The 26,527-nt window shown below is 53.2% G+C and overlaps 1 protein-coding gene across 1 annotated transcript; it reads left to right on the plus strand.

Moving 5' to 3' along the window:
* Positions 1 to 5,477: 5,477 nt before the first annotated feature.
* Positions 5,478 to 21,318, plus strand: LOC116833430 (calcium-binding protein 2). The gene is made up of 6 exons (XM_032794996.2): positions 5,478 to 5,723; positions 7,529 to 7,559; positions 8,158 to 8,301; positions 14,791 to 14,900; positions 15,012 to 15,159; positions 16,818 to 21,318. The coding sequence occupies exons 1-6, from the start codon at positions 5,478 to 5,480 to the stop codon at positions 16,844 to 16,846; spliced, it is 708 nt and encodes a 235-aa protein (XP_032650887.1). The 3' UTR covers positions 16,847 to 21,318.
* The last annotated feature ends 5,209 nt before the right edge of the window (positions 21,319 to 26,527 follow it).

Here is a 26,527-nt window from a genome sequence, read left to right on the forward strand (position 1 = left end):
TTCCAGACAGAAGAACAACACAAAGTTGATTACTAAACTCTCGGGTAAAGCATTGGATGTATTTAATGAGATGCCAATTGACCAAGCTTTGAAATATGATGAATTTAAAAAGGGTACTTTGCAAAGGATGTGAATTACTCCTGAAGCATTTAGATGAACTGTTGAGGCCTCAGAATGAAGGACAAGATGAGTTATAGGGAATGTGCGTATAAATAGCAACAAAGAGTCCTGTGGCACCTTATAGACTAGCAGATGTATTGGAGCATGAGCTTTCGCGTGCATCTGACGAAGTGGGTATTCACCCACGAAAGCTTATGCTCCAATACATCTGTTAGTCTATAAGGTGCCACAGGACTCTTTGTTGCTTTTTACAGATCCAGACTAACACGGCTACCCCTCTGATACTGTGTATAAATAGTGTGATTTGATGAGAAAATGGGCCAAGGGGAGAGGGGCAGAGAATTAGGACCAGTTGTTTGGTCTCTTCACCCAGGAACAGTTCTGAAGAGATCAGGCAAGCCATTTGGAATAAGCCTCTGGATTCTGTCCAAAAAGCAGCCAATCTCATTGATGATTATGTGCAAGCTAGAGCATCCGGCGAGCGCAAACTGCAAAGAGCGGGGCAGAAGCCCAGTGTGAAGGGGGGAGCCCGGTTTACCTCTGGGGAAAAAGAAGCATGGTTGGGAGCCCAGGCACTCACCTTGGGAATCTCACTTGCAGACCCGCTGTATGAGAGAATGCGTTACCTATGGGAGTGACTGAGTGCATGAGACACGCTTGCTCTAAGTGAAAAGAAACTAAGCCCATTGTCATATTTAGGGGGTTCAACCCAGACCAGCGAGAGGTTGTCACTGCCTGCCCTGTAACCCTAGGTGCCTTAAATGCTCTGCTGCAAGCATGCAGTTCCCTGAGTGTCTGTGCTGTGCCTCCCTGTTCAGTGCTCTGGCCCTGGCAGCCTACCTGTAACACAACAGCCCCACCCTGGTCTCCACCAGCCTTGGTTACTACTTGCAGGGTGACCCCAATGCCTCCCAGTCCAAAATTTCCCCCAAACCATCTGCCCTGAAATGTCCGGCCCTTTCCTGGAACACTCCAAGGAGTAAGAAGGTCCATCGCTCCTTTAATGAGACAAAAGCTCATCTTTGTGCTTTAACTAGCGTTAGCAATCACTTCAATTCGAGCACAGCGCATAGTTTGTTCAGATTACAAGTAAAGCAAGTTAATTAACAAAGAGACAGAGGTTTTCCGTGAGTTTAGGTACAAGGGATAAAGACAAAGTGGATACAAGCAAATAAAAGTAAAATACATTTTCCAGTGGCTAAGACTTAATGAGCTACAGCCTTGGTTCATGGTGTATTTCTTTCTAGCCATCTCTCTCTCTCTCTCTCTCTCTCTCTCTCAGGACCTTCCACTGAAGTACAAGGGGCTGGTGTCCCTTGTCTTCCTAGGTGAAATATCTTTGACTAAGCAGGTTTCTCACCTATGTTCAATTCCCAGGAGAAGTCAACCCCTTGATTGAAGGGTCCATCTTTCTTAGCTGGCAGAAGTTCTGGCCCCTTGTGTCTGTCCAGTGCTGGATGCAATGTTGGCTTCTTCTGTCTCCTTAGATCTTCCTAAACTCATTGTTTTCGCCCCTGGCTCAGGATGACCTCATGCTGTTCTCCCTGTCCTGTGGTTTTCCCATCCCCCTGCTTTCTCATATGTAAATTGGGTTTTTATTGTTTTGGTCATATATTGCTTAATTTTCTTGGTGACAGGTAGCCAGCTGCCTTCCCTCCAGTCTGGGGAAAAAACCTGTTTCTCTCTCTATGTGGTCACAGATTTTAAAGCATATCATCAGTGAGCATCCATAATTCCCCATAGAGTGTTAATACTGACATCTCACAGTGATATTAATCACCGGTGTGTTGTTAGCTTTCATAAAAGACGTTTGTTGATACGCTTTGGTAATACAGCAATATTGTGGACAATCAGTTGATTCATTTGAGGTCCAGACCCCCTGTCTTTACAGCTAAGATGCTATCTCCCCTACTCGCTAGGTTGATGGGTTTGTTTACCTTTTACGTAAAGGTGCCTTCGTTGACTCTGCCTGAGGATGAGGCTGGTCAGACACAGAAACACTCATTTCTTTGTCCAGGGCAGACTAGGCTTACGCATTGCTAGCCAAACATATTTTAAGAACATAATTCTGGCCTATATTTATAACTCTTTCTCCAGACCCAGACATACATCACTCAAGGATATTAATGACCAGTGAGCTGTTTGTTTTTCCAGTGATATCGTACATGCTACCTTCTGGCTCTAAAGCGTGACAACTGTGCGTTAGGTGTAGTGAGCGAGTCAGGTGTGCCAAGAGTTGCTGACACAGAGTTTGAATCACAACCAGGTCTGTGTGTCACACCTACAGCCTGTTGGGCCCAGGTTAATACAGCTGTCATTAACACAGAGGTGCTTGAGGGATGCCTGATCAATTTTGTGAGGTCTCCACCACTGGAGTTTATGAAAGACAAATGGTAAAGCATGATGAAGGTGGAGACAATGGGGCCCAGATTTCTCTGGTCAGAGGAAGGATGGTCAGGGACCGTGACAAGCTGCAGGGAGGAAGTGTAGATCTCCTGGCACTAGGACAATAGAAAACTCCTGTGCCTTTTGGAGTCAGGGGGATCAGGGGGCCATGGACCCACCACTTGTTACCAGCCATATGGGGGAGTGATTGGGAGGAGGAAGGGGGCACAGAGGAGCAAGTGAAGGCTGGAGGCTTGGGAAGATGGGACAACACAAGGATGGGGCTTGGGGAGAAGGAGTAATGCCTGGCAGGGGGGTGGGGAAACAGTTCGTGTGCTCATGGTCCCTCCACTTTGAGGTAGTTTCCTCTGCTCTTGTTTGGAGTGAGAAGATTTGGTGAGTACCTTAAAAGTGGGGGTGCTGGATTGTGTTCCAACAGAAGGGCCGATGGGAAAGGATGGCTGAACGCTGACAAAAGCTGTTAATGCCGTAACCTGCTGCAAAAACTCAATGTTCTGATCCCAGAAGGAAATGGTAAAGACCAAGAAACCACTGGCAGAGGTGGGGAGGGTGCAGCCAGCTGCAACTCAGCAGGAGAAAGCAGTGTGCTTTCAGGTGTGGCAGAGGCTGATACCTAGTGCCACTTAGCAGAAGAAAGCAGCATAGCCTTGGGGCTGGGCTGGGTGGGGGAGTTAACCCCTGTAACTGAAGACCCTGTCCCAGCTAGCAGCTGCCAGCCTGGAGCAGAAAGCGGCCCCAAATCTAGAAAGCATCCGGGGCCACCCCTTGGAACCCCAGGGAGGGGAAACAGGGAAAGGGTTTCTGAAGAGGCAGGAAGGTTGTACAGGGAAGCTCCTGGAGAACAACAAAAGCCCTGGGAAACCTTACAAGCAGACTTGTGCCTGCCCAGCGGTGGTTGGGTGGTGGTGAACAGTTGCAGGCCCACAACTGCCCTTTGGCTGGGCACGTGGGAGCATAGAGGACCCATGAGAGGTTAAAGAAGGATGGGTTTTTACTTGTCAGGGATGGAGAGTGATGTGAGAGACTATTGCAGATCTTGGGACAGATGCCAGCGGTGAGAGACCTGCAGGACCCCAGCGAGTTCCTCTGCACCCTTTGCTGCCGACACAAGACACATTTGAGCATTGGACACTGTGGGTCCTATGCCTAACCAAAGGGGGAAGACTATCTTGGTTGTAATGGATTTGCCATTGGGTATCCAGAGCAGTGGCTCTAACACAGGGGGCCCTCCCCAGCAGGGGGTGCTGTGACACTAGGGAAGGGGAGGAGCCTGCACTGCCCAGCTTGCCCTCCCCAGCAGTGGACCCCCAGTTTCTCCAGGCAGGACTGGGTAGTGGCCCAGGGGTGTGGAACTGAGCTTTTAGGCCAGGCTGTGAAAGCTGGGAAGAGTGAGGGAGGAGCAGGGGCAGCAGGAGTGGTGGGGATGGGCACAACAGGCGGGGTGTAGGGAGAAGGCAGTGCTGAGGGGAAGGTGAGCTGTGTGGAGAGGAGGGCAGTGGGCAGGTGACAGAGAGCTGGGCAGACAGCAGAGTGGGAAGGGGACAGGGAGCTGTGGGTGGTGCAATGGGAGGGGAAGGGAAGCCGGGGAAGGGCAGGCCAGGGGTGAGGAGGGTAGGGAGGAAGGGGAGTTTTGGGAGTGAAGGGAGGGAGAGCTGGGGGTAGGAGGTGTGATGAAATGGGGGATTGTCTTGTGTTTTCCTTGTTTTTCCAATGGTTTGCAGCAGAGGGGAAGGGACTCGGTTTCCCTGGGCGTTACTGGTTTAACAAGGTGATGGGGAGGGAGTTTGTTGTTACAGAGGACCAGCGAGGGAACTTGGGACCCAAGCCAATGGCCTGGAGAATGGAAACCCCAGTGACTGGTGACCTGGAGGCCGAGCTCAGGAGACACAACTGGTTCTGGCCAGTGGGCGGACAATGGGCTGCAAAGAGAGGACCCCGGTGACCTAACCAGCCGGTTCCAGCCACAGCGGCCAGAGGACAGAAGAGAGGAGAGGAGGCCCAGGAGACCCTGTTTACCTGGAAAGAAGACAATGGACAGAGGTGGGGCCTGGGGGGGGTGCTATCAGATGAGCAGCTGGGAAGCAGGGGGGCTCTTGGCTGGAGAGGGGGAGCAGGCAGAGCCCACCTGGCTGCAGTGGAGACTTGGATGTACTGTGCTGAGGGAGGCCAGGTCTGAGGGCTGTGAGAGTTTCCTATGCTGTGTTCAGATGCTCAATAAAGCCCCCTGTTTTGGGCTGGCTGGCTGTCACTGCAGACTAGAGAGCAGAGTTGCATCATCCCCTTTGGGGGTGGAGGCCCCGGGAGTCCAGAGCGAGTGGACTCCCTGAGGGGGCCCACAGCGAGAAACAGGTGTGCTAAGGCTCCGAGAGATGCGGCTCCAGGAGGTGGAGGGGCCTGACCCCGAGAGAGAGTGGACCCCCAAGAAGGGCTATCACACTGAAGGGAGTTCCCCCCACGGACCGCACGGGGCCAAGAGCCGGCTCGATCTGTGAGTCCATGACAGGAGGGCAGTAGTGAGGGGAGGAGGAGCTGTGGGGAGGGAGAGTTGGACAGTTGTGGGGAGGGGATAAGGAGGGGAGAGGAGCTGGGGGGCAGTAGTGAGGGGAAGGGGAACCATGGGAGGTAGTGGGGAGGGGATGAGGAGAGGAGGGGGAGCAGTGGGGGGTAGTGGGGAGGGACAGGGAGCTGGGTGGTGCCAGGGGGCAGTGGTGGGAGGCAGTGATCTGTACCAGTGGGGCTGGTGCTGGAGCAGCTGAGCTGCCAGTTTCCCGCCTGTAATCCCAGCTAATTGGCTTTGCCCCCCAGCCCTGGTGCTCCTGGTGGTGGAGGTGGGGAAATAAGAGGATTTCTCTGACTTCTTCTTAAGGCCCTGCCCTCCTGTGCCCTTGCTCTGTGCCTGTCCTGGAGCTGCCTGTCTCAGAGCCGGCTGCCGTGCCCCGGTGCCCAGCCCCATGCCCCACAAGCGGTCCAACGAGGTCAAGTCGGAGACACGCAAAGAGGTTCAGGACTCAAATAAGGGGGGGCAGGTACCCCCTAAGGAGGAAGAGGAGCCCATAGCCAGCAAGAGCCCCAGCTCCGAGTCACGCCGCAGCTCCCACTCCAGCCACGGGCGCAAGCACGGCAAGAAGCATCACGCTGACGCCTATGCCGACGCCACCAAGGCCTACTCGCCCTTCCTCAACACTGTCTTCGGCAGGGTGCGCTGGCCTGGGGTGTGGGGGGCAGAGTGGGATGAGGACATGGTGGTGGGATAGGGCAGGGCATGGAGGCACAGGGGTAGGAGCAGAGATACAGATGCGGTGGTGGGGTATGGGTGTGTGGGGGCAGGAGGAGCAGATGGATTGCCGGGGGGGCTGGGTGCTAGGGGAGGAGGGTGGATTGTGACTATGAAGAGGGGGAAGGATGGGCAAAAAGGTGCCAGGGGAGTGCGGGAATGGAGAGGACAAGGCAGTGGTGAGAGAAGGGGTGGGCGTGAGGTGGGGGGGTGCTGTGTGGGTGTGGGCTGGGAGAGGAGGGGCAGCTGCAGCAGGGAGGAATGGCTGGTTGGATGGTGTTGGTTGGGGGTACTTGGGGGTGGGTTGGGGCATGACTAGCTGGATTGTGTGGGTGGGGTGGGCAGGCCATGGCTGGGTGGGAATGATCATGGTGGGGGCATGCTAGGGTGGGATGGAGGCAGCTGGGCAGGGTGTCTGTGCAGCGGGTACAGCTCTCTAATGCCCAGAACGGTGCTGGAGTGCAGGCACCCTGCCCCGAGGCTCCTCTAGAGAGTGGAGGCACTGGGCAGGCTCGGAAGGCCCAAGGAGCGGGGAAGAATGGCGCACTGCAGTCCTTGGTGGGTCAGTGGTCCCCACTCCCAGATGGGAAATGGGGAAGCCCCACTGGTGCCCATTATTTCCTGGGGCCAAGAGCTTGGAGTGTTGGAGCCCAGTCTTCCGGGTCCTTCTCTGCCCTGGTGGCTTAGTGGGCTGCAGCATGGCATGGCATGCATGGGGCTTAACAATGGTCCTGCTGCCTGCACCCTGTGACCTCGATTAGCTGGTATAATTAGCCCCTTCTCAGCTCCCTGCTGGGAGCCTGCCAATCCCATTGTCCCTGGGCATGGGGCGGCCAGTGCTGGGTCCAGTCAGAGATGAAGGAGCAGGTAGCCCCCTCCAGGGGAGTGGGACTAGGTGCCATCAGGGGATGGAGGGAGGAACAGAGCCCTGCTGGGGGGAGTGGGGTAGGGGTTGAACGGGAATCATTGGAGGGCTGGAGTGTGAGTGGAGTGGGGGACATTGGGAGCAGGCCATTGAGCCAGGCTGGGGCTGGAGATCACAGCTTTGCCCACAATCTCCTTAATCCCGGTTTCAGCAGGTTAATTTTGGCTGGGATTTCTCACCCACTTCTGTGACTTCTAACTGAAGTTGACACCCTGACAGCATCTCCCGTGCTCTCCCTCCCCTGCTGTCCCCTTCACATCACTCCTCTCTATAATGAGGTGTGCGCTCAGAGAGATGAGACCCCTCCCCACATTTCCCCAATAAAATATCACTGCCCAGCCCAAAATCCTCTAGGGGGCACTGTCTCTGATCTGGCCCTCCCCTGGCTCAGGGGGCAGCAAATGGAACACAGGCTGGGGCACAGACAGGTTCAGACACTGGGCAGTGGGGGGCCAGTTGGCTGAGGCAGGCTGGCATGGGGCACTCCTTGTGCTATGAGGCTGGAGGCATGTGGCTCTGCTGTTCAGGGCTGGCATCTTAGTGGGGAAGCGGATGGGGATTCAGTTACAAAGGGCAGCAGGTGGAGGCATTCGCACTGAGCTCCCAGCATCCCTATTTAGCGCTTTCCTGCTGTTGCCCGCCCTGGCTCTTGACTCCGCTTGCCCTGCCTGCATGGCTCCTAGGGGTGGGTTTTGTGGGGAGGGTTTCCCTAGAACAAGTTCCATACTGGGCCAGCCTATCTAAGGGGGTCCAGGGGCCCATGTTCCTGGGGTCTAACTGCCTGCCATTGTTTCTGCCCCCAGGAGCGGGACCTGTCCCCAGTAGAACTGGATGGTGAGTTGGCAGGAGCCCTGGTGGGTGCGGGGCTCTCGACTAGGAGTTGGGGGCCGCCTCTGGCAGGGGGGCATTGGGCCTGGTCATGTCTGTTTGCCCTCTCAGAGGTGGGGCAATGGATTGTGCCTGTCTCTCAGCCATGCCCAGCCCCCTGAGGGTCGAAGACCAGGGACACAAAGAAGGGCACAGTGCCTGCTGCCCGGGGAGGTGGGGCTGGATTTATTTTTAGACTCTCCCAGTTGTGACCCTGTCCCGGGTTAGAATGTATCTGTGCAAACCCAGGCACGCTCAGCCTGCACCAGAAGATTCAAGGGAGCAGAGCTCACCTGGCATTGTCCACTTTATGATTAGAATGACAACTAGGGGGCGCCCTGGCTCGTACCACGGCTAGTGGTGGAAACCCTCACCGTGCATCCCTGGGGGTCCTGGTGTCAGGGTCATGGACACTGGGTGGAATCAGTGCAGCAGCCAAAGAAGGGGTCACCCCTCACACACTTACGGCCAATTTGGGGTGGTTCTGAACCAGTCCTCACCCCACTGTGGCCGGGTTTGCTGGAGCCCCAGTGCTGAGAGCGGCTTTGGCTTTTCTCCTTGGCAGAGCTGCTGAATGCCTTCAAGGAGTTCGACACAGACCAAGATGGCTTTGTGAGCTACAAGGACCTGGGCGCCTGCATGCGCACCATGGGCTACATGCCCACCGAGATGGAACTCATCGAGATCTCCCAGCACATCAAGATGAGGAGTGAGTGTGGGGAATGGCTGTACCTTCAGGGGTCCCTCTCCGCATAGCATCCCACCCATCCATGAGACCCCTCCTCACTGCTCCCCCCTGTGGGACCTGCCTCTGCCCCATCTCTAGAGAGACCCCACTCCCCTCACACTTCTCTCCCTGTGGGACCTGCCTCTGCCCTTGCTCCAGAGAGACCCCACTCCCCTCACACTGCTCCCCCTGTGGGACCTGCCTCTGCCTCTGCTCCAGAGAGATTCCACTCACCACACACTGCTCCCCCTGGGGAATCTGCCTCTGCTCCACACAAATCCCTTCCCATCACACTGCTCCCCCCATGGGACCTGCCCCTGCCCCAGAGAGACCCCCTTCCTCACACTGCTCCCCCCCATGGCACCCAACCTCGGCCCCAGAGAGATCCCCCCTGCCCCTCACACTGCTCCCCCCGTGGCCAGGACCGGCTCTATGCACCAGCAAAGCAAGCAGCTGCTTGGGACTGCACATTTGCAGGGGCGGCATTTGGGCCATCTTTTTTTGTTTGTTTGTTTTTGTTTTGTTTTGTTTTGTTTGTGTGTTTAGGGGTGTCCCTGCAGGTGCTCACCCAGGTAGACATTGTCCTGGCCCCCAAACTGACGTGGAAGTCCAGGTGGAAGAGCCTCAGCGGGTGGCCAAAACTGGCCCAGGACTGGGGTCCAGCAGCAGCAGCGAGTCATGCACGGGGGTGCCCTGGGGCCACTGTGGTTTGTGCCGCCGGCCATGGCCAAGCCATCCAACAGGCTCTGACACATGGAGCACGGGACATTTGGGCTTGGGCCGCCCCCCAACGCCTCAGCTGGGGCTGGACAAAGCGGTCCGAGCCACCCAGGGCCCGTGGCAGGGTGGCCAGGAGCAGCAGCGGGGCCATAGAGGGGACCGATGCCTGGGGCGCTGCCGTGCAAGGCCCACGTCCCGCTCTCTGGGGCTCCGTTCCCCGCCTGCCGCTCCCTCTGAGGCTGCCCTGCCCTGGCTCCTCAGCCCCCTGCTGGTGCCGTCTCCCAGGCTCTGCCCTCCCAATTCCCAGCTGGTTCTGGGGGCAGGAGTCCCGGCTAGAGGGACCCTGAGCTGAGGCGTGGCCTGGGAGCCCTAGTGCTTACCCTGACTCTGCCAGCACCGGACAGGCTGGAGGCGAGGGGGAAGTGGGTGGAGTCAGGGCCCCCCTGGACGCCGGGAAGGAGTTGGGTGGATGCAGCCTCTGCCTGTGCTAGTGTCATGATTGGGATGCTGATGACCCGCCCTGGGAGCGAGTTACCAGTGACCCAGGGCTGGGGCAGCAGGGGGTGCGGGTGTGAGGGAAATAGCCCAGGACTGGGGCAGCAGGAGGGTGCAGGGGGGGAGCCCAGGGCTGGGGTGGGGGGCAGCCAAATTTTTTTTTTCTTGGGGCGGCCAAAAACCTAGAGCCGGCCCTGCTCAACAGAAAAAGCCAAGATCTGTTAAGGCCAGATCACCGGGGCAGTGAACAGCTTATCAGCCACCCAGAACAAGTGCCAGTGGGGTTTATCAGATGTGCAAGAGGAAGCAGCCCCACAACACCCTGGCTCTGTCTGTTGGTGGTTTCCCCTTATCACTGTAGCTCAGAGGGGAATATGCTAAGCTCAGGAGAGAGGGTAGCTGCCACATGAGATAGTAAGGTGACCTTATCTGGCATCTGCAGAGTAAGGGATCCCATGGGCACAGATCTAGAATCCTCTGGGGCCTCCAGCCAGGAATCCATGGGCATGATGAGAGCAGAGCAGACTGCAAGGCACGGGAGGCTGGCTAGACCCCATGTGCAATATGCAGTGCTGGGCTGAGCCCTACCCTACTGGAAGGGCCAGACTAATAGTCGGCCTTTTGGCTAAGATCAATGGTTCTCACCTGCAGGCTGCTTGCAGGCACCCCTCAGCGCTTCAGCTAGGGCCGGGCGAAGAGGCCCGAGCCACCACGGCTGTCCTTAGCCATAGGCAAAATAGGCAGCCGCCTAGGGCACCAAAAGGTCTGGGGGCACCAGACGGGAAGCAGTGGAGCATTTAAGAGCAAAGCTGCTGGGTCCTAGAGAGAGCTGAATGCAGCACAGTCTGAGGGAGGGGATTGGCTGCTGGGAAGGGCTGGGAGAAGGAACTCACCTGCAGGGGTGGAAGCTTATATGGGCTTGAGCCGGTGCTCAAGCACCAGGAATATTCAAAGCTGGGGATTGTGCTCCATCAATATTTGGAGCTGGGGTTTCTCCCCTGCCCCCCGCTAGGAGCTTCCCTGCCTGAAAGAAAACAGCCAGTGTCTCTCCCTTTGTTTATGCTGCTTTTGCCTAAGGCTATAGAGATCAGTGGCAGGTAGGAGCACCGGGGGAGGGGAAGAGGGAGAGAGGAGGGGAAGGAGGGGCACACGACTGTGGAGCTCTCTTCCACGCCCCCGACTAGCCCCGATGGCATACAGCAGGGTGGGGAGGCACACAGAATGGCAACCCCTGCCTGACCCATATAGGGATGGCGAGTGGCTTCGGACCTGAGAATCCCTAGGACATGTGCATGCACTGGTTCAGAGATGATGTCCATGGTGGGGGGAGAGAGGGTCTCCTGGACGCTTCTGCCAGTAAGAAGGGGGAACCTCTCTGGCACTCCCGGGCAGCCTGCTGCACCCAAGTTCCACCCAGCCCTACCCACCCAGAGCCGCCCCCAACCCTGAGCACCCCTGTGAGTGAGAACCCCTCATCCCCATAGCCCCATCCAAGCCTCCTTAGGGGAACAACGGTGCAACTTAAATTGGCATTCGGAGTATTTCTGTGTTCCTCACAATCTTGATTATTCTACACCTAAAGTATACGTTTACAAAGTGGAATGTCTTAATGTTTCCTGACTACGGTGGGCCTCAGTCCTACATCTCAACGACGCCGGGGCATAAGGGGTATTTTGTAGAGCCGGAGGCCAGTGTGATCCCTCTGCACAAGAAGAGGGCCGACTCGCTCCGGGCAACTGATGGCCTGGGCCACCTCTCCGCAAATCCAACAAGTTGTGAGAACAAGAGATCAGTGGCCTCCAATGCCTGAAAAGACAAAGCAAAGAAAAAGGAACGAGGAGGACCTCGCACACTGCCTCTCTTGGACTCACGGGCATGGTGGAAGGGATGCGTCGGGGGGGGGCATGCCTTTGGAACTACCCCCATACAACCAGCACAACACGGGGGAGCCTCCTGCCACTCTGCCAACTGCTCCACACACAACCACACCAACCTGCTTACAACTTACTGGTCTGACTAGCGATCACCATGCCTCCACACTGTGCAACACCTCTCTCCGCAGCGAGTGTGCCAGCAGGTTCCTGGCGCAACCAGAAGGTGCTTGCACGCACATATCGCCAGTCAGACTGACCTAAGCCAGCCCAAAACAGGTTATTAGATACAGTCACATCAACAAAGCTTGTAGTATAGAAATACAGGACACGTCCTCAGGTCCATCTGGAGCTGGGGAGCTCTAGACCCAAGTCGGCTTTCATTCCCCAGCAGCTCAACGAACTATCGCTCCTCTACCTTGTGCTCTTCGTGATTCTCTGAGCTCTTTGTCCCAGCACCTTCAATTGCCCTTGCCGGAAACTGGAAGGCACCCAGTATTCAAGAAACATAAGAAACTTCCCACTTTTCAAACAAGTGCACAAAAATAATAACGATATTGAAGCAGGGCAAGTGCTGTTCTGACTTTCCACTTTAATTGACCTTGTAAAATCTTTGTGCCGACGAGCATTGTACTTCATTTATATCGGCTTACAGGGCGACAGCGGAAGTGGGCGGGCAACCATTTGGACAACCCAACACAAATTACAACCTGCCGCTTTAAGCTGCACTCTTGATATACTCTTTCCCCTGGCCGTGAGGCTGTCAGGGCTTTGGGTGGTGCTGAGGGGAGGTGAGGCCGGCTGCTTACTCCTGAGGATGACAGTGAAAGAACTCACTTTCCTCACTAGGCAGCCATGGATTGGAAGCGTCACACACGGCTGGCTGGGGATAGCACAGATAGCATGTTGCGAAAAATCAGACAGGGTTGGGGTAGGGACAGAAGTCCACTGTTTATGGGACAGTCCCAATTTGGGTCTTTCTTTATATCGGCTCTATTGCCACCTCCGTCCTATTTTCAAACTTGCTATCGGCCATCCCGTGGGGGTATTGTGCCTATAATAAGACAGACCAAATACGAGACCTGGCCTATAAAATCAGGACATCTGGAGCTTGGTACTATGCTGGGGCGCAATGCTCTCCCGAACTCGGCAGTGAGCCATCTCATCCAGGGAGACTGCAAAAGGGCGGGATGAGCTTGACTGTCCCGTGGAATCAGATGGTTGCTAACATCACCCAGTGGCTGGGGAGTATGCTGGCATGACTGGCCGCGCTGGGGTCATTGTGGCGTGTAGTCAGACCGTTCGTGTTGCTGGCTGCTGTTGCCATCGCTGCACCACCGATTTTTTCATCATTGGTTTGGGGCCTGCAGTTTCCACCATCGTCTCCTCTCTGCAGCTGTTGAACCGCAGCTGCGGGGGTAGCTCAAGTAGTGAAAGCCACGTACTGTGTTGCCATTTTTGATGTGCATTGAGCAAATTGTTTGCCAAAATGTCTGCTAAGAACCTGCATTCAGTTTCTCATATATTATATTTATAAAAAATCATATGCTTACGCCCAAACCACAGCAAATGAGCTCGTTGACAATTATTTGACAGTTGGTATGGGAATGAGGTGGCGCAGTTTTCATTCCAGAGACGAACAAAATGTTGACTGACTTTTCCTAGGTAAGTCTGTTTACTGCTAAATAAGCCCTCCGAACAATGTAATTCATACCATCCTACTAGTGTATAGAGCTAGGGTTGCACTACGGCACACGTCAAAGGTGGCCTGAGCTGAATTTGATGCTAACGCAGTGTGTGGGTCGATGGCTCAGCCCACTCGCTGCTCTGGGATTCCGTGCTGCCCCATTGCCACCGGAGTCAGTCAGCACCCACGCACCCGCTGCTGGCATGCGAGAACCCCCAAGGAACCAACGCCGTGGGCAGACAGGCGCTGAGTCAGGCCGGCGCTTGAGACTCAGACTGAGCCACTTCACCCGCCGGCCATTGGGGTTCCATTCGACCTCAGTCGTAAAGGTGAGGAGGCGACATTCAAATCAATGAATAGGAAAGCAAGAGAACTAATGACAAGTGCACAAACCTAGCGATGTCCCCACCTTGGGATCGGACATGACGAACATGCCGCGAATGCAGCCGAAATTCCGGTGGAAGCGATGTCATCCAGAGCAACTGGCGCCAAAATCCGCGAATTCGCGACATGTGCAGATGCTCGTTTCCTCTGGCCAGTATGCGGTGCACTGAGACACCCTTGGGCACGCATGGCGCCTGTGGGCACTCACTTTGTCTGGTCCATATATGACCATTATTACTTGATTGGAGCCAAAAAAGCCAGACAGATTGCTTTAACTTCAAAACATAATCTTGTTTCAATACTCCTTCATATACATTACAATAAAATGTTACAATGTATAAAAATTATGTTATTGCATCAGTTCGTGTCCAGATCAGACATTTCTCTAGCTACTTTAGTGCTAGTCATGCAGCATTACAGGTGTGCTCTCATAAGTGAAACCACTGGTTTCAGACACATGCTCTGTTGCCAAGTTTTCCAATACTGTAAGCTTATGTTTGTGTTTCTAAGAGCAAGACAGGCACAGGGGCACCAGTTTAATAATCTCGCCTAGGGCACCATAAATCCTAAGGACGGCCCTGCGAGCCACCCAGGGGCTGTGGCAGGGTGACCAGGAACAGCAGCGGGGTCATAGAGGGGACCGATGCCTGGGGCGCTGCTGTGCGAGGGCCACGTTCCGCTCTCCAGGGCTCCGTTCCCCGCCAGCTGCTCCCTCTGAGCCTGCCCTGCCCTGGCTCCTCAGCCCCCTGCTGATGCGGTCTCCCTGACTCTGCCCTCCCAATTCCAGGCTGGACTTGGAAGCAAGATTCCCAGCTGGAAGGACCCTGGGCTGAGGTGTGGCCCGGGAGCCCTGATGCTTACCCCGACCCTGCCAGCACCGGACAGGCTGGAGGTGAGGGGGGAGTGTGTGGAGTCAGGGCCCCCCTGGGCACCGGGAAGGAGTCCGGTGGATGCAGCCTCTGCCTCTGCTACTGTCATGAGTGGGATGCTGATGTCCCACCTTGGTAGTGAGTTACCAGTGACCCAGGGTTGGGCGGCAGAAAGGTGCAGGTGGGGGGAGAGCCCAGGGCTGGGGTGGCAGGGGAGTGCGGGGTGGGGGGGAGGAGCCCAGGGCTGGGGCTGCAAAAAACCTAGAGCCTGCCCTGCCCGTGGCACTCCACCTCGGCCCCGGAGAGACCCCCTCCCCCCTCACTGCTCTCCCCATGGGACCCTGCCTCTGTCTCAGAGAGACTCCCCTCCCCTCACATGACTTCCCTCCATGGGACCCCTCCCTATTGCCGGGGCTGGGCACTGATCTCCGTGTCTCTCCCGCAGTGGGTGGGCGAGTGGACTTTGAGGACTTTGTGGAGATGATGGGCCCAAAGCTGCGTGAGGAGACGGCCCACATGGTGGGGGTGCGTGAGCTCAAGATTGCCTTCCGTGAGGTATGAGGGTGTAGGAAGAAGGAGGGGAAGCAGGGCGGGGATGTGGCTGGTACCCATCCAGCTGGGCCATTCCACACTCACCCTGTTCTCTTCCTCCCTGCCCCCCCTCAGTTGGACAGGAACGGGGACGGGGAGATCAGCAGCACAGAGCTGAAGGATGCCCTCCTGGCCCTGTTGGGGGAGCCGGTCCCGCTGCCGGAGGTGGAGGAGATCCTGCGTGATGTTGACCTCAATGGGGATGGCCATGTGGACTTTGACGGTGAGAGATGCTCTGCAGCCCGAGCCCCATTGACCCCAGGGACTCCCCTCCCACCACTGACTGCACTGGCCTTTGGGAACCTGCCTCCCACCCACTGGTGCCAGAAACCCCCCAATTCCCTCCACACTGAGCCCTGGGGATACCTCCTCTGCCCCCGCAGCAAGAACTCATTCCTGCAGAGACCTCTCCCTTCTCTCCCTGCCAGTGTCTTCCTGTGACACCCCCCCACCCCCAGTCCTGTCTGTGCTCTCCCCCTTGTGTTTAGTTGTGTGCTGGGCCCTTAACTCAGAGCTATAGGGTCTAGTGCCTGAGCTAAAGAGCCACCCCCGACCTCCTCCTGAACAGAGTGAGGCTCAGCCCCACTTTCTGCAGCCCCAGGAGGGCTGTTTTTTCACAGGGTTGGGGTGGGTGGTGCCTGGGGCAGAGCTACCTGCTGTGGGATTGGCTGGAGCAGGGGAGGGAGCCAGAGCTAGGACTGGGGAGCGGCAGATGAGAGGAGGGGCAGTGATGGCTGAGGGGTGGAGGGGACAATCTCCCCCAGCATCCTGCCTCCCAGGGGCATGATTCCTGCCCTTTGGTTGTTCTAAGCCCTCACCCTGCTCTCCACAGCCCCTCTGCAGCCCCGTGCCCCCTGCTGCGGAAGCTCCACTTGCTTGGGGTGGGCTGCAGCATCCTGAAGCCTGGTAGAGGGAGCTGTGGCTGGGGGTACAGTCCAGGGGGTTGTCAAGGTTCCTCCCCCACTTTGAACTTTAGGGTACAGATGTGGGAACCTGCATGGACACTTCTAAGCTTAATTAGTAGCTTAGATCTGGTAACACTGCCACCATCCAGAAATTTTAGTGTTTGGAACACTTCCTGTCCTCCCAAAACCTTCCCCTCCCTGGGCAGCCTTGAGAGGGTTTTTCACCAAGTCCCTAGTGAACACTGATCCAACCCCTTGGATCTTAACACAAGGAGAATTTAACCATCCCCGCCTCCTTTCCCCCACCAATTTTTGGTGAGTCCAGATCCAATCCCCTTGGATCTTAAAACAAGGAAAAATCAATCAGATTTAAAAAAAGAAAGCTTTTAATTAAAGAAAGAAAGGTAAAAATTATTTTTGTAAAATTAAGATGGAAAATACTTTACAGGGTAATTAGATTTATATAGCCCAGAGGAACTCCCTCTAGCCTTAGGTTCAAAGTTACAGGAAACAGAGGTAAAATCCTCTCAGCATAAGGAACATTTACAAGTTGAGAAAACAAAAATAAGACTAACACGCCTTGCCTGGCTGTTACTTACAAGTTTGAAACATGAGAGACTGATTCAGAAAGATTTGCAGAGCCTGGATTGACGTCTGGTTCCTCTTAGTCCCAAGAGCGAACAACCCCCAAAACAAAGAGCACAAACAAAAGACTTCCCTCCACCAAGATTTGAAAGTATCTTGTCCCCTTATTGGTCCTCTGGTCAAGTGTCAGCCAGGTTTACCGAGCTTCTTAATCCTTTACAGGTAAAAGAGGCATTAACCCTTAACTATCTGTTTGTGACAGGGGTGGAGTGGGATGCAGGGGGGCGGGGGGGGCAGCACAGAACAGTGCTGTCAGGCTGTGTTGTGCCGGATGTGCAGAGGGAGGCACTGGTATTCACTCACTCCAGATCCCACGTTGTGTCTCTCTCAGAGTTTGTGATGATGTTGTCCTCCCGCTAACAAGGCCTAGGGGAGGGGAGCCCTCACCCCCCATTGCTGTCGCCATTCCAGCCTCCAGGGAGACCAAGCAGCTCCAACTGGATCTCCGCTTCTTGACAGCTGGTGACCCCCCTTCTTCACCAGCAGGAAGTTCCCTCGCAACTCCCTTATGGGCCTTTCTAAGAAGACCCCTCCCTCTGGGTCTGCCTGCCCCTCTGCTGGCCCCTCTCCCTCACACTACGTTGCCAGGGGGTGGGGCCTGAATGCCCAGTTGGCAACTCCTTTGGGGGCCGCTAAGGCTCTGACTAGGCCAGGCCTTGCTCCTCAGCTGGGATCCCAGATATCTCCCCTCACTCCCAATCAGACTGTCCCCGCAGCTCGCCTTTGCTGCTGTCCTGTGCTGGTCTCCGCCTCCAGCCCAGCCCATGAGCTGCCCTAAGTACCCACGTTCCTGCTCCTGCCCCAAGTCAGGGAAATCCCCCCTCCCCACCAGTGGCTAGACTGGAGTGGGGGAGACCACCCAACCCTTCACTACTCCAGCTCCACCCCATCCCCTTGTTCGCTGAATGGCTCTGCTAAAATGCCTGGCAGTGACAGGGCATTAACAGTGGTGCTGTTTCCATTTGTCCTCTGTCACGGATCCACAGGGTCGGCGTTATACCCTGGCTTTTCCACAGTCCCTTGGAGCAGTGTTTCCCGACCGGTGTGCCATGGCACACTGCTGTGCTGGCAGCTGGGCTGTGGAATTTTTTGAAAAACTACATGTGAGAACAAAAGACCTTCCCTTGTATTCTAATGAGCGTTGGAGCTGGATGGCAGTCTGTGCGAGGCCCCTTTCAAATACTATGCACAGCTCACATTCCATTCCCCAGAGTGAGGCTAAGGGAGAAAAAGTAAACACGGACGGTGCCCTGATGAATGCAATGTGCTGCAACGAGCCTTTGATGATGATGCACATAAAAAAAGACATAGATTTCAAGCCTAAGTTTTAAATTTACATTTGACTTACGGTAATAGCTGGAATGAGCCAGACCTGGAACGGCATTATAAGCATTTATATCATATTTAAAAACAGTGGAGAAAGTGACATGCACTTGGGAAGACTATTTTGGGAATGAGCAGAAATGCTTAACTATTAATTGCTTGTCATCGCCAAACATTATTCTGGCACAAACAACAGATCGCGATCTAACACTAGCTGAAGTGTTTGTTTTGATTTTAATCCTACTAGCCTCATTCTGGATTGGTTCCTGAATATTCATGAGTCAAAATTAAGAGTGACCTATGATAGATGCAATGTTACACCACGGTCATATGAACTTGACGTTATGGGAGTCACATGATGTTATCAAGGTATGCCACGGCAGAGAAAAATGTTGGGAACCACTGCTTTGGGGCATTCCTCTCAGTGGATCAGGCCCCCAAGGGGGTCCCGCTCTTCCTCCAGGGCTGGCCACACAACCTCACTTGTCTCTGGGTTCCAGTCTTCCTGCCTCATGTGATGAGCTCTGGCCAGTGAGGCCAACTGAGCCAGACGTCCTCTTAAGGATGTGTAACTCTGATGCACTCCAGCCGGAGTCTGCAGTAACACAGGGCAGCTTTTCCAACCAGAGCAGGGTGGGTTAGTCCCCTGGCACACAGCTTTCCAAGTCCTGAGGGTAGCCCAGAGAAAGGAAGGTTAAAGCATAATCCTTCTGGCCAAGCCCAAGCAACCCACCTGCCTCAATGTAGTGGATTCCATCTCAGGCACTCTCTCTCTCGTGTCCTTAGTCTGGCCAATTCTTCCAGAAGCCTACTCTTGGTCCTCCACTGGTCACCTCCCAATCCTTTGGCTCCAGGCAAGGCCATACAGAATTCACAGTCCTGCCTGCTGTCCAGTGTCCAGTCCTTAGGGCTTCCCATTGTCCCTCAGGACCCTCTCTTGAGCTGGGTCAGTTTCAACCAGTTCCCTGATGACCCTATTCACTGGAGCCTAGTCAGAAAGGTCTCTCTCACACACACACCCTTTCCTGCCCCCCAAGAGCAGATTTAACTCTCCACTCCCAAACTGGCTAGCAACGCAGAGTACAGAGGGAAACCGAGGCACACAAGATTCATAAAAATATTACAGAAGATTCCCACTTCATCACAGCTCTTCTCCCTTGGGGGCCGAACTGAGCAGGGCTGCTTTATCGTCTGACCTGGGAGGTTCGAGTCCACCATGGTTATTCGAAGACACCCCAGCGTAGTGCCCATTTCCATGGCAGCAGTTCTACCTGGCGCTTGTGAGATGCGTACAGCACAGTTTCTAACCAAGAGTACAGTTTTCACAGCACCGAGCAGAGCAGTTTCATGCCCTCCCTTCGGGCTGGTCTGTTTGATGACATGGGCAGAGTGTACATGGGAAGTTTTCATGTGGCCCCCAGCCCTTTGGCCACTCAAGAACCTTTGGGTTTGAAACTGAGTCCAGCTGCTACCTCCTCCCTGTCTTCTTCTAGGGAAAGATGAGGGGAAGGAACCCACATTCCTTCATGGGTCAGCCATCCTGGCTGCAGCCAGGGGTGTCCTGACCCCTAAGTTGGCTAGGAAGTGACCTCGTGAGCATCTGGTGGTTCAGTGTAGGTTTGTTCCCCTGCAAGGTTTGTCTTAACCGAGCCATATCTCTGGGGCGCTGGTGTCCCAGGGGTGCTTAGGTATGGATTCTAGGGGGAGCCCCACACTGGCAGACCCCCTCTGGAGCGGTGTCTCAATGCCAGGGCTATGCATATGCTGGGAACACATTTCTGCTGATGGGGTCAACTTGTTGCCCTCAGCTTCAGGACAGAGTCCTGTCTTAGGGCCCCCTGCCCCGATGGGCTGTGATTCAGGCTCTCTTGGGTAGGAGAACCCATCAGTTCCATGGCTATGCCCTGATAAGTTGCGTCCATGTTCAGTAGCCGCTGTCCAGCTGTGTTACCCTTCCCTGGGGCTTGTCCCACCCTGAACAGGACAAACGTATCTGGCAGTCATCCTGCCCTGCCCATGTCCTCCCATGCTCAGCTAGGGCCTCAGCCACCACCGGACCCAGTTCGGCCTCTACTTCCCCAGGCTGGCTCCCTTGGTCACAGCAGCAGGCCTCAGGCAAGTTGTGCTTGAGCCCATTTGACTCACATCTGCTGTGAAGAGATGGATGGGTGCATTCCTCTGCCCCACTTGGATACAGCTCTCTGCTTACAGACAGACAGACAGACAGGTCTCCTGACATTAACAAACTTTCCTCCTTCTCGCTAACACCTCTGGTCTGTTTGGTTCAAACCCTGGGCTGGTCCAGCAATAGGGGCTGAATTTTGTCTTAAAGTGACACATTCATTCCCAAGAATCAAAGCTGATATCTTGGAGACCAGCCACCCCGATCCTTCCTGTGTCTGCCCAGGGATCTCAGCTATAGGTAGGGTCAATGGCTTCCCATTTGAAACCTTACGTCAGGTTGTCCTGCCTTTCAGGATTTGATGGAGTTTCAGCAGCGAGGGTTCTCTTTGTCCCACAGTCCCTCCAGCCCATGAATGTCTTCCCATTAACTTTCTGCTCCCACTCAGCCTTAGGCTTTCTGTCTGATAACCATATTTCAGGCTTGTGGGGAAGTATCTTACAGAATTGTTCCCCAAATCCTCCAGTGTCATGACACCTGCATCCTTGCCCCATCACCATTCTCCCATCAGGGTGGTGGCTTCCCTATGTGTCACAACCTTGATCTTTCGCACACACTCCAAACCTTTTCCTGTAAGCCTCAGATGTCATTTCAGACTTAAGCAGTAGGGTATTGCTTTGGGACTGAGTGAGACAGCCTGCACCCCTGTGTCCACACCCTATTGTACTAGGTATGCCTTGGGAGGTATCAGTGAAAAAAACTCATAATTAGCTGAGCAGTAATATCATGGCAAAATATACATAGCCGCATTGTGTGGGAAGTTCTAACATAAGCAGAGATCATGATTAGAAGTAGGTTTTCCAGAAATGTCTGGGGAGTGGCCAGACGAGTTCCTCAGAGAGGAAGGGCAAACTGACACCTCAGCCTGGTGTCAACAAGCAGGGCCATTATCTGCTAAATGGCCATTCTTTGGCAGGAAAGGGAGAAGGGGCAAAAACCCCCAAAACAAACAAACAAAAAACCCAACCCCCAAACCAAAAACCTGCATCTTAGCAAAGAACCAGCCTGGGGTTCCACTCCACACAGGCTGCCTGTCGCCTGTTCCCAGCTGATAATGCATCTCAACATGGGGACAAGACTATAAAAAAAGGGGCAGACACCCCAAGGGACTCCTTCTCCTTCCTTTCACTCTGTCCATCGATTTGCTGCACCAGAAGGAACAAAGTAAGCAGCCATTACACAGAAGAAGGGGGCCTGGCTTTGGATGTTTGGCCTGTCAGACTGTTGAGAATATGTGGTGAGAGAAATTTTGCTGTGAATTTAACATAGTTTATTCAGTGAGGCTTTAGTTGTGTTTTATCTTTACTTTTCTTGTAACCTTTTCTGACTTTTATGCCTCATTATGTATTCACTTGCAAGTTCTCTCTCTGTAGCTAATAAACTTGTTTTATCTAATCCAGTGTGTTTAAACGGAAGTGTTTGAGAACCTCCATCTGGGACAGCAGGCGGGATGCATATCATTTCTGTTAATAAAATGATGGACTTTATAAGAATGTGTATTGGCCAGGAAAGGGCAGCACAGGGCACCCCAGGTTAGAAGGCAGCTACTCACAAGTCTGGATTGTACTCTGGGTACCAAGTTAGGGGGTAAAACATTGAAGCTGGTCAGCAGAGTCATCCTGGTTCAAATCAGAAGTATTCTCAAAGGCAGTGATGTCGGCATCTATATCGTTCCCTTGGAACTTCAGCTGGGTCTGGATTCTGGTTCTTGGTCCAATCATCCTTCTCCAGCTATACAATCAGTTGCTCCTTGCTGAGCTTCCCAATACCCTCTCGCCCCACACAGGTTTATGATGTCCTTCTTAGGGAGATGGTTATATGCCATTTTCTTGCTTTTTCCTTTGACTAACCTTGTTTTTTACTTCAGCAAGTCACGTATTGCAAAACACTACTGATGCATTCAGTGTCCCACTGCTAACACTAACGACCATGGACCCACAGGATTGGTGCTCCATTGCGTCTTTTAATAAGTTTCTTGGAGGAACCCCTTCAGTGTGTTAGACCCTTAAGGGGTCTGACTCTTCGTCCAGGGTAGGTCCTGTAGCCTCACTGACTCCATGATTTTTGTCAGGGCTTCAGTCCTCCTGCTTCATGCTGTGAGCACTGACCAGCAAGTCCAACTGAGCTAGACTCCTGGTAGAGAGTTGTCCACTCTTCCGGGACTGATTCCCCTCACCTGAAGGAATGGGGCCGGAAGGGACCTGGCCAGAGGGCTGAGGCATGGAAAGGGACCACTCGGGCCTAACAGTGATTGTGGCCAGACGGTGCTGGAGCTGAAGAGGCTGCTCCAGCCACACTCACTGGCTGGTGAGCAACCCCTCTACAGGGGTACCTGGGATCCCTGGTGGGGTGGAGATTGGGGGAACCTGATATTGGATAAAAGGGGAATGGAGGGGTGCAGATAGCCTCTGGCATGGGGGGGAGATGGGTGCCCTTGATATAGGGGAAGGGGCCAGTGGGGAGCACAGGGAGTCCCTAGCATGGAAGAATGGAGACACAGAGGGACTGGGTGGATGCAGAGTGTCCCTGCAATAGAGGGGGATGGCAGGTTGGCACCAGGCAATTGTGGGCGGATGGAGGGATGCAAGGAGCCCATAGGATGCAGTGCACTGAGCTGACAGAAGCTACCACCTGTGCACCCTTTAGTGTATTGACTCTTGCAGCTCCCCATGAGGCAGGGTAGTGCTGTGATCCCCATTGTACAGATGAGGCAACTGAGGCTCAGAGAGGCTAAGTGATTTGTCCAAGATTATCCAGGGAGCACATGGGAAAGCTAAAACTTGAATCCAGGGCCCCCCCAAATCCAGTGCCCTAACCACTGGGCCAGCCTTCCATCTCAACTTCCCCCCATTGCTCTAGCACTTTCCCCTGCGATCTAACTCTTTTTGTGGACCATGGGGATCTCAGTGCTGGAGACAGACTAGGCTCCAGGCCTGGGGCAAGACCCTAGCTCCCAACCCCCTAGAGGGAATCATCTCTTGGGTCCCACAAAGCTGTTTCTCACGGGTTAGGTCCCGTGGGCCAGTCCTGAGGACCATGGTTGCCATGCTGCCTTACAGTTGACTGTTGCAGTACAGGGTATCACCTGGCTGTTGCCCCCTAGACCTTTCCAGGTGTCCCTTCTCTTCAGTGGGGATGGAATTGAGAGCCTTCTGCCCAGGCTGCTGAGCGAAAGGAGAATCCCCACCAGCAGTAGAAGGGCTATGGCATGTAGATGAGCAGTTGTGATGCCAGCCAGCAGAGGGCACGGTGAGTGCATATTACAGTTGCCTGTCCAGAGTCACGTGTTCCAGGTCTCAAGCACCAGCTGTAGTGGCCCTGTGCTTTTAGCTCTGGCGGACCCCACTTCAATTCCCAGCATGTCGGCTGTCACACACCCACTGGGTCCCAGCCACAGGGAGATCTCTGTGCTTGTAGTCTCATTTCTTTCTCTGCCCATGGCACTGCTGGAGCGATGGGGGTCTGAGCGCCCCACCCAGCTGGCTGTTACAGCCAGGGGTTGGAGGGGGGGCTCGGGGAGAAGGGCACCTGAGAGTGTATTGCCCCATTACAATCCCAGGCCTCATCTGGATATACTCCCTTGGTGTGCACGCATCAGAATTTATCCAGTGGGATTGGGGTCGGGGATGGAGTGGATGGCATCAGTTCCCCCAGACTTACTGTATTTCTGCTCTGGGACCTCAAAGCTCATGTCAGCCCCATGTGTTTCCCTCTGCCCTATGGGGTGCTTCCCCTTTGCTGCTTCTAGCACTGCCCTTTCCCCACTGGGCTGCCATTGCGGTGGCCTTACATAGTTCAGAGATGGTATTCCCCCCCCCTCCAGTGTTTTCCCAAGGAATTGAAATTGGGAGTGTGTGTTTGAATTTACGGGGGTGTGCGTGTCAGAGCTGATAAGGGGTGAGACCGTGAGGGTGAATGTGGGCTGTATGACACCATAGTAAAAACTGAAAAATATTTCACGACCATTTTATTAGATTTAACTCATGTTTTAAAATCATCGCACAAATTCAAGTTGGCTACTCAAGCCTTCTATGAAGCATGACATCTGCATCCTTCTTGGGTTCTTGTTATAATTTTGCACAACTCTGTTAATCAACTTCTTGAATGCAACTGTAGCTGTTGTTACTGGGAGTAGCAAGAGATGAATTCCCACGTCTTTCATCCGAGGAAGCAGCATAAAGAGCCATTAGTGATGATAAAAAAAGAAGTTGAAATCAAATCTTCATTCATTCGTCATATGACATTCCACTCTGTATTCAGATTCTCTATTTTGTCCTGAGCACATGGCAGCCCCATTGCTGGTAGTGCCTCACTCCACTCAGCTGTCGGTGTTTTATAGGACAGGGATCTGTAAAAGCTATGTAAGGGTTGAGTAGAATCTAGAAGTCAACTTCTGGATTGAAGTCTTTGCTTCTTCCAGTGCTTTTTCAATGGATAGCTCTTTGATTGATCTAAATGTAGCTTCTATTGCTGGACAAAGATCTACTACTGTTGTAGCAGATGCCTGAATGGCATTGTTTAATGACCCAAGTGGTTTCAACAGTAGACTTACAAGAGAGAGAATGGCAATAGCCTTCTCTGAACGTAGTCGCAAAAGCAATCCACCAGCCTCACTACTTAGATCCATCCCATCTTAGTAGATACTTTCCCAAGCCAGTAATAACGGCTGGAGTAATTTTAAGACAACAGATGAGGATCGCTCATGAGAAAGCCAGAGGGTTTTCCCAGGTTGGACTAATTTTAACGTCAGTCCCTGTGTATCTTCTATATTTTCCAAGATAGTCAGTCTTTTTGGACTCTTACTGAAAAAAAGACTATAATGAAGACATAAAATTTATAGCTTTTTTAATGTCTTTTGAAGAGTCTGCAGCTCATACTAGGGCTAGTTGGAGTAGATGGCCTTTGCAGTGTGTATAGGAGAGATCAGGGTTACATTTTTTTCTGAGCAAAGCTTGTACTCCACCATGTCTTCCAGAGAAGTCTGCAGCTCCATCAAATGCACAAGCAGCCATCTGTTTGGGGTCTAATTGACAAGCCTTTAACTTTTCTAAGATGTGGGGTGTCTGAGATGCAGCCGATGTGTCTTTTATAACAACTTGAACATCTAGAAATGCATCTACTGGCCTACCACTGACATCAAGATAATGTACACAATGACTTAATACTTGACACCCATTTGCACTGGTGCATTGATCAGCCATGTATGCTAATTTTATGAATGTGGAGAGAAAGTTCTTCAACTGTTGAGTCTTACACTGTTGCACCAGATGCTTCTAGCCATTCAGTAGAGTTTCTGGCAGAAAGAGACTGAGTATTTGCTGGTCTTGTTCAGAACCAGTGTTAAACTTCAGGATGAACAAGGAACAATGCACTTAACGTTGGCCTCCAGTTTGTAGTGTGTGGTATCTCTTGCTTAAATAGAAAGTAGGATGCCACAGCCATGTTTGTTCACATGAACTGTGTTGTGTCTCCAGCATTCTTAACAGACTCATTAACACTCACTGGTGTTGTCTATGGTCAGTGGAGACTCAGAGTTCAGAGGTCCTTTCACATGAGTTCTCCTCCCAGGTTGGGGGCAAGAAGGCATCATGCTCATTCCTCTAGCTGCTTACTCTTCACTCTGGCCACTGTTGTTCATTGTGCCACTGTTCACTCCATTGCTCTGTTGCCAATGGCCCTGCGCCATCACCTTCTGCTGCCATCTGCCACTGTGACCTCTGGGAGTTGATCTCTTGGGATTCCACCCAGCTCTCAGTGATTTCAGCTGAGCTCTGAATGGGGGAACTTCACTGCTAGTGCATACTGGGCCATCTCTTCTACAGAAACACTGTCCCACAGCAGCTTCAAGCACTTAGACCTGCTTATCAGTGATTTCAGCTGTAGTGGTCACTTTAACAAAACAAAAGACTATCTATGAAGCCTAATCAGCTCTGTCTTTAAACAATGGAGAGGGGCAAGTCAAATAGTACTTGTGACTCAGGCAGACCATCAAGCAAAACACCTGTTCCCACCCTCTCTCTTGATGCCCTCAATCAGCACAGGCTAAGTACAGTTCGACTGCCCTTTACTCATACAATAAGAACAACAACATTTCATTTCCCCCACACACACGCATTCAAGTGACTTGTAACTCAGCCCCAGCCAAAATCTATCACTTGGGCAATGCAGCTCTGTTTGCTGGATACCTAAATAGATTAGGTGTGAATGTAAATACAATCTGGTCCTGAAGCCTTTCCCCCTAGCTCATCACTAGCTGTCAGGGAGAGCTCAATTATACTTTGCTTACAAATCATCATTTGAAATGATTAGGTTGGCCAAAATCACCAAAATGAAGGCACTGACATTGTCATAAAACACAACAACTGTATAAGGAAGCTAGTCTATGTTCATACTTTTAAAATCTATTATACTTTTTCAGATTCATGTATTTTATCAGATACTTTATATGCTTTTAAAGTGTGCATTAATGCTTCAATTTCAATTCAAACTTCCAATCACTAAATTGGCAACACTGCATATAACCAGTTCACAACAGT

This window comes from Chelonoidis abingdonii, chromosome 4, assembly GCF_003597395.2.
Source record: "Chelonoidis abingdonii isolate Lonesome George chromosome 4, CheloAbing_2.0, whole genome shotgun sequence".
Taxonomy (NCBI): domain Eukaryota; kingdom Metazoa; phylum Chordata; order Testudines; family Testudinidae; genus Chelonoidis; species Chelonoidis abingdonii.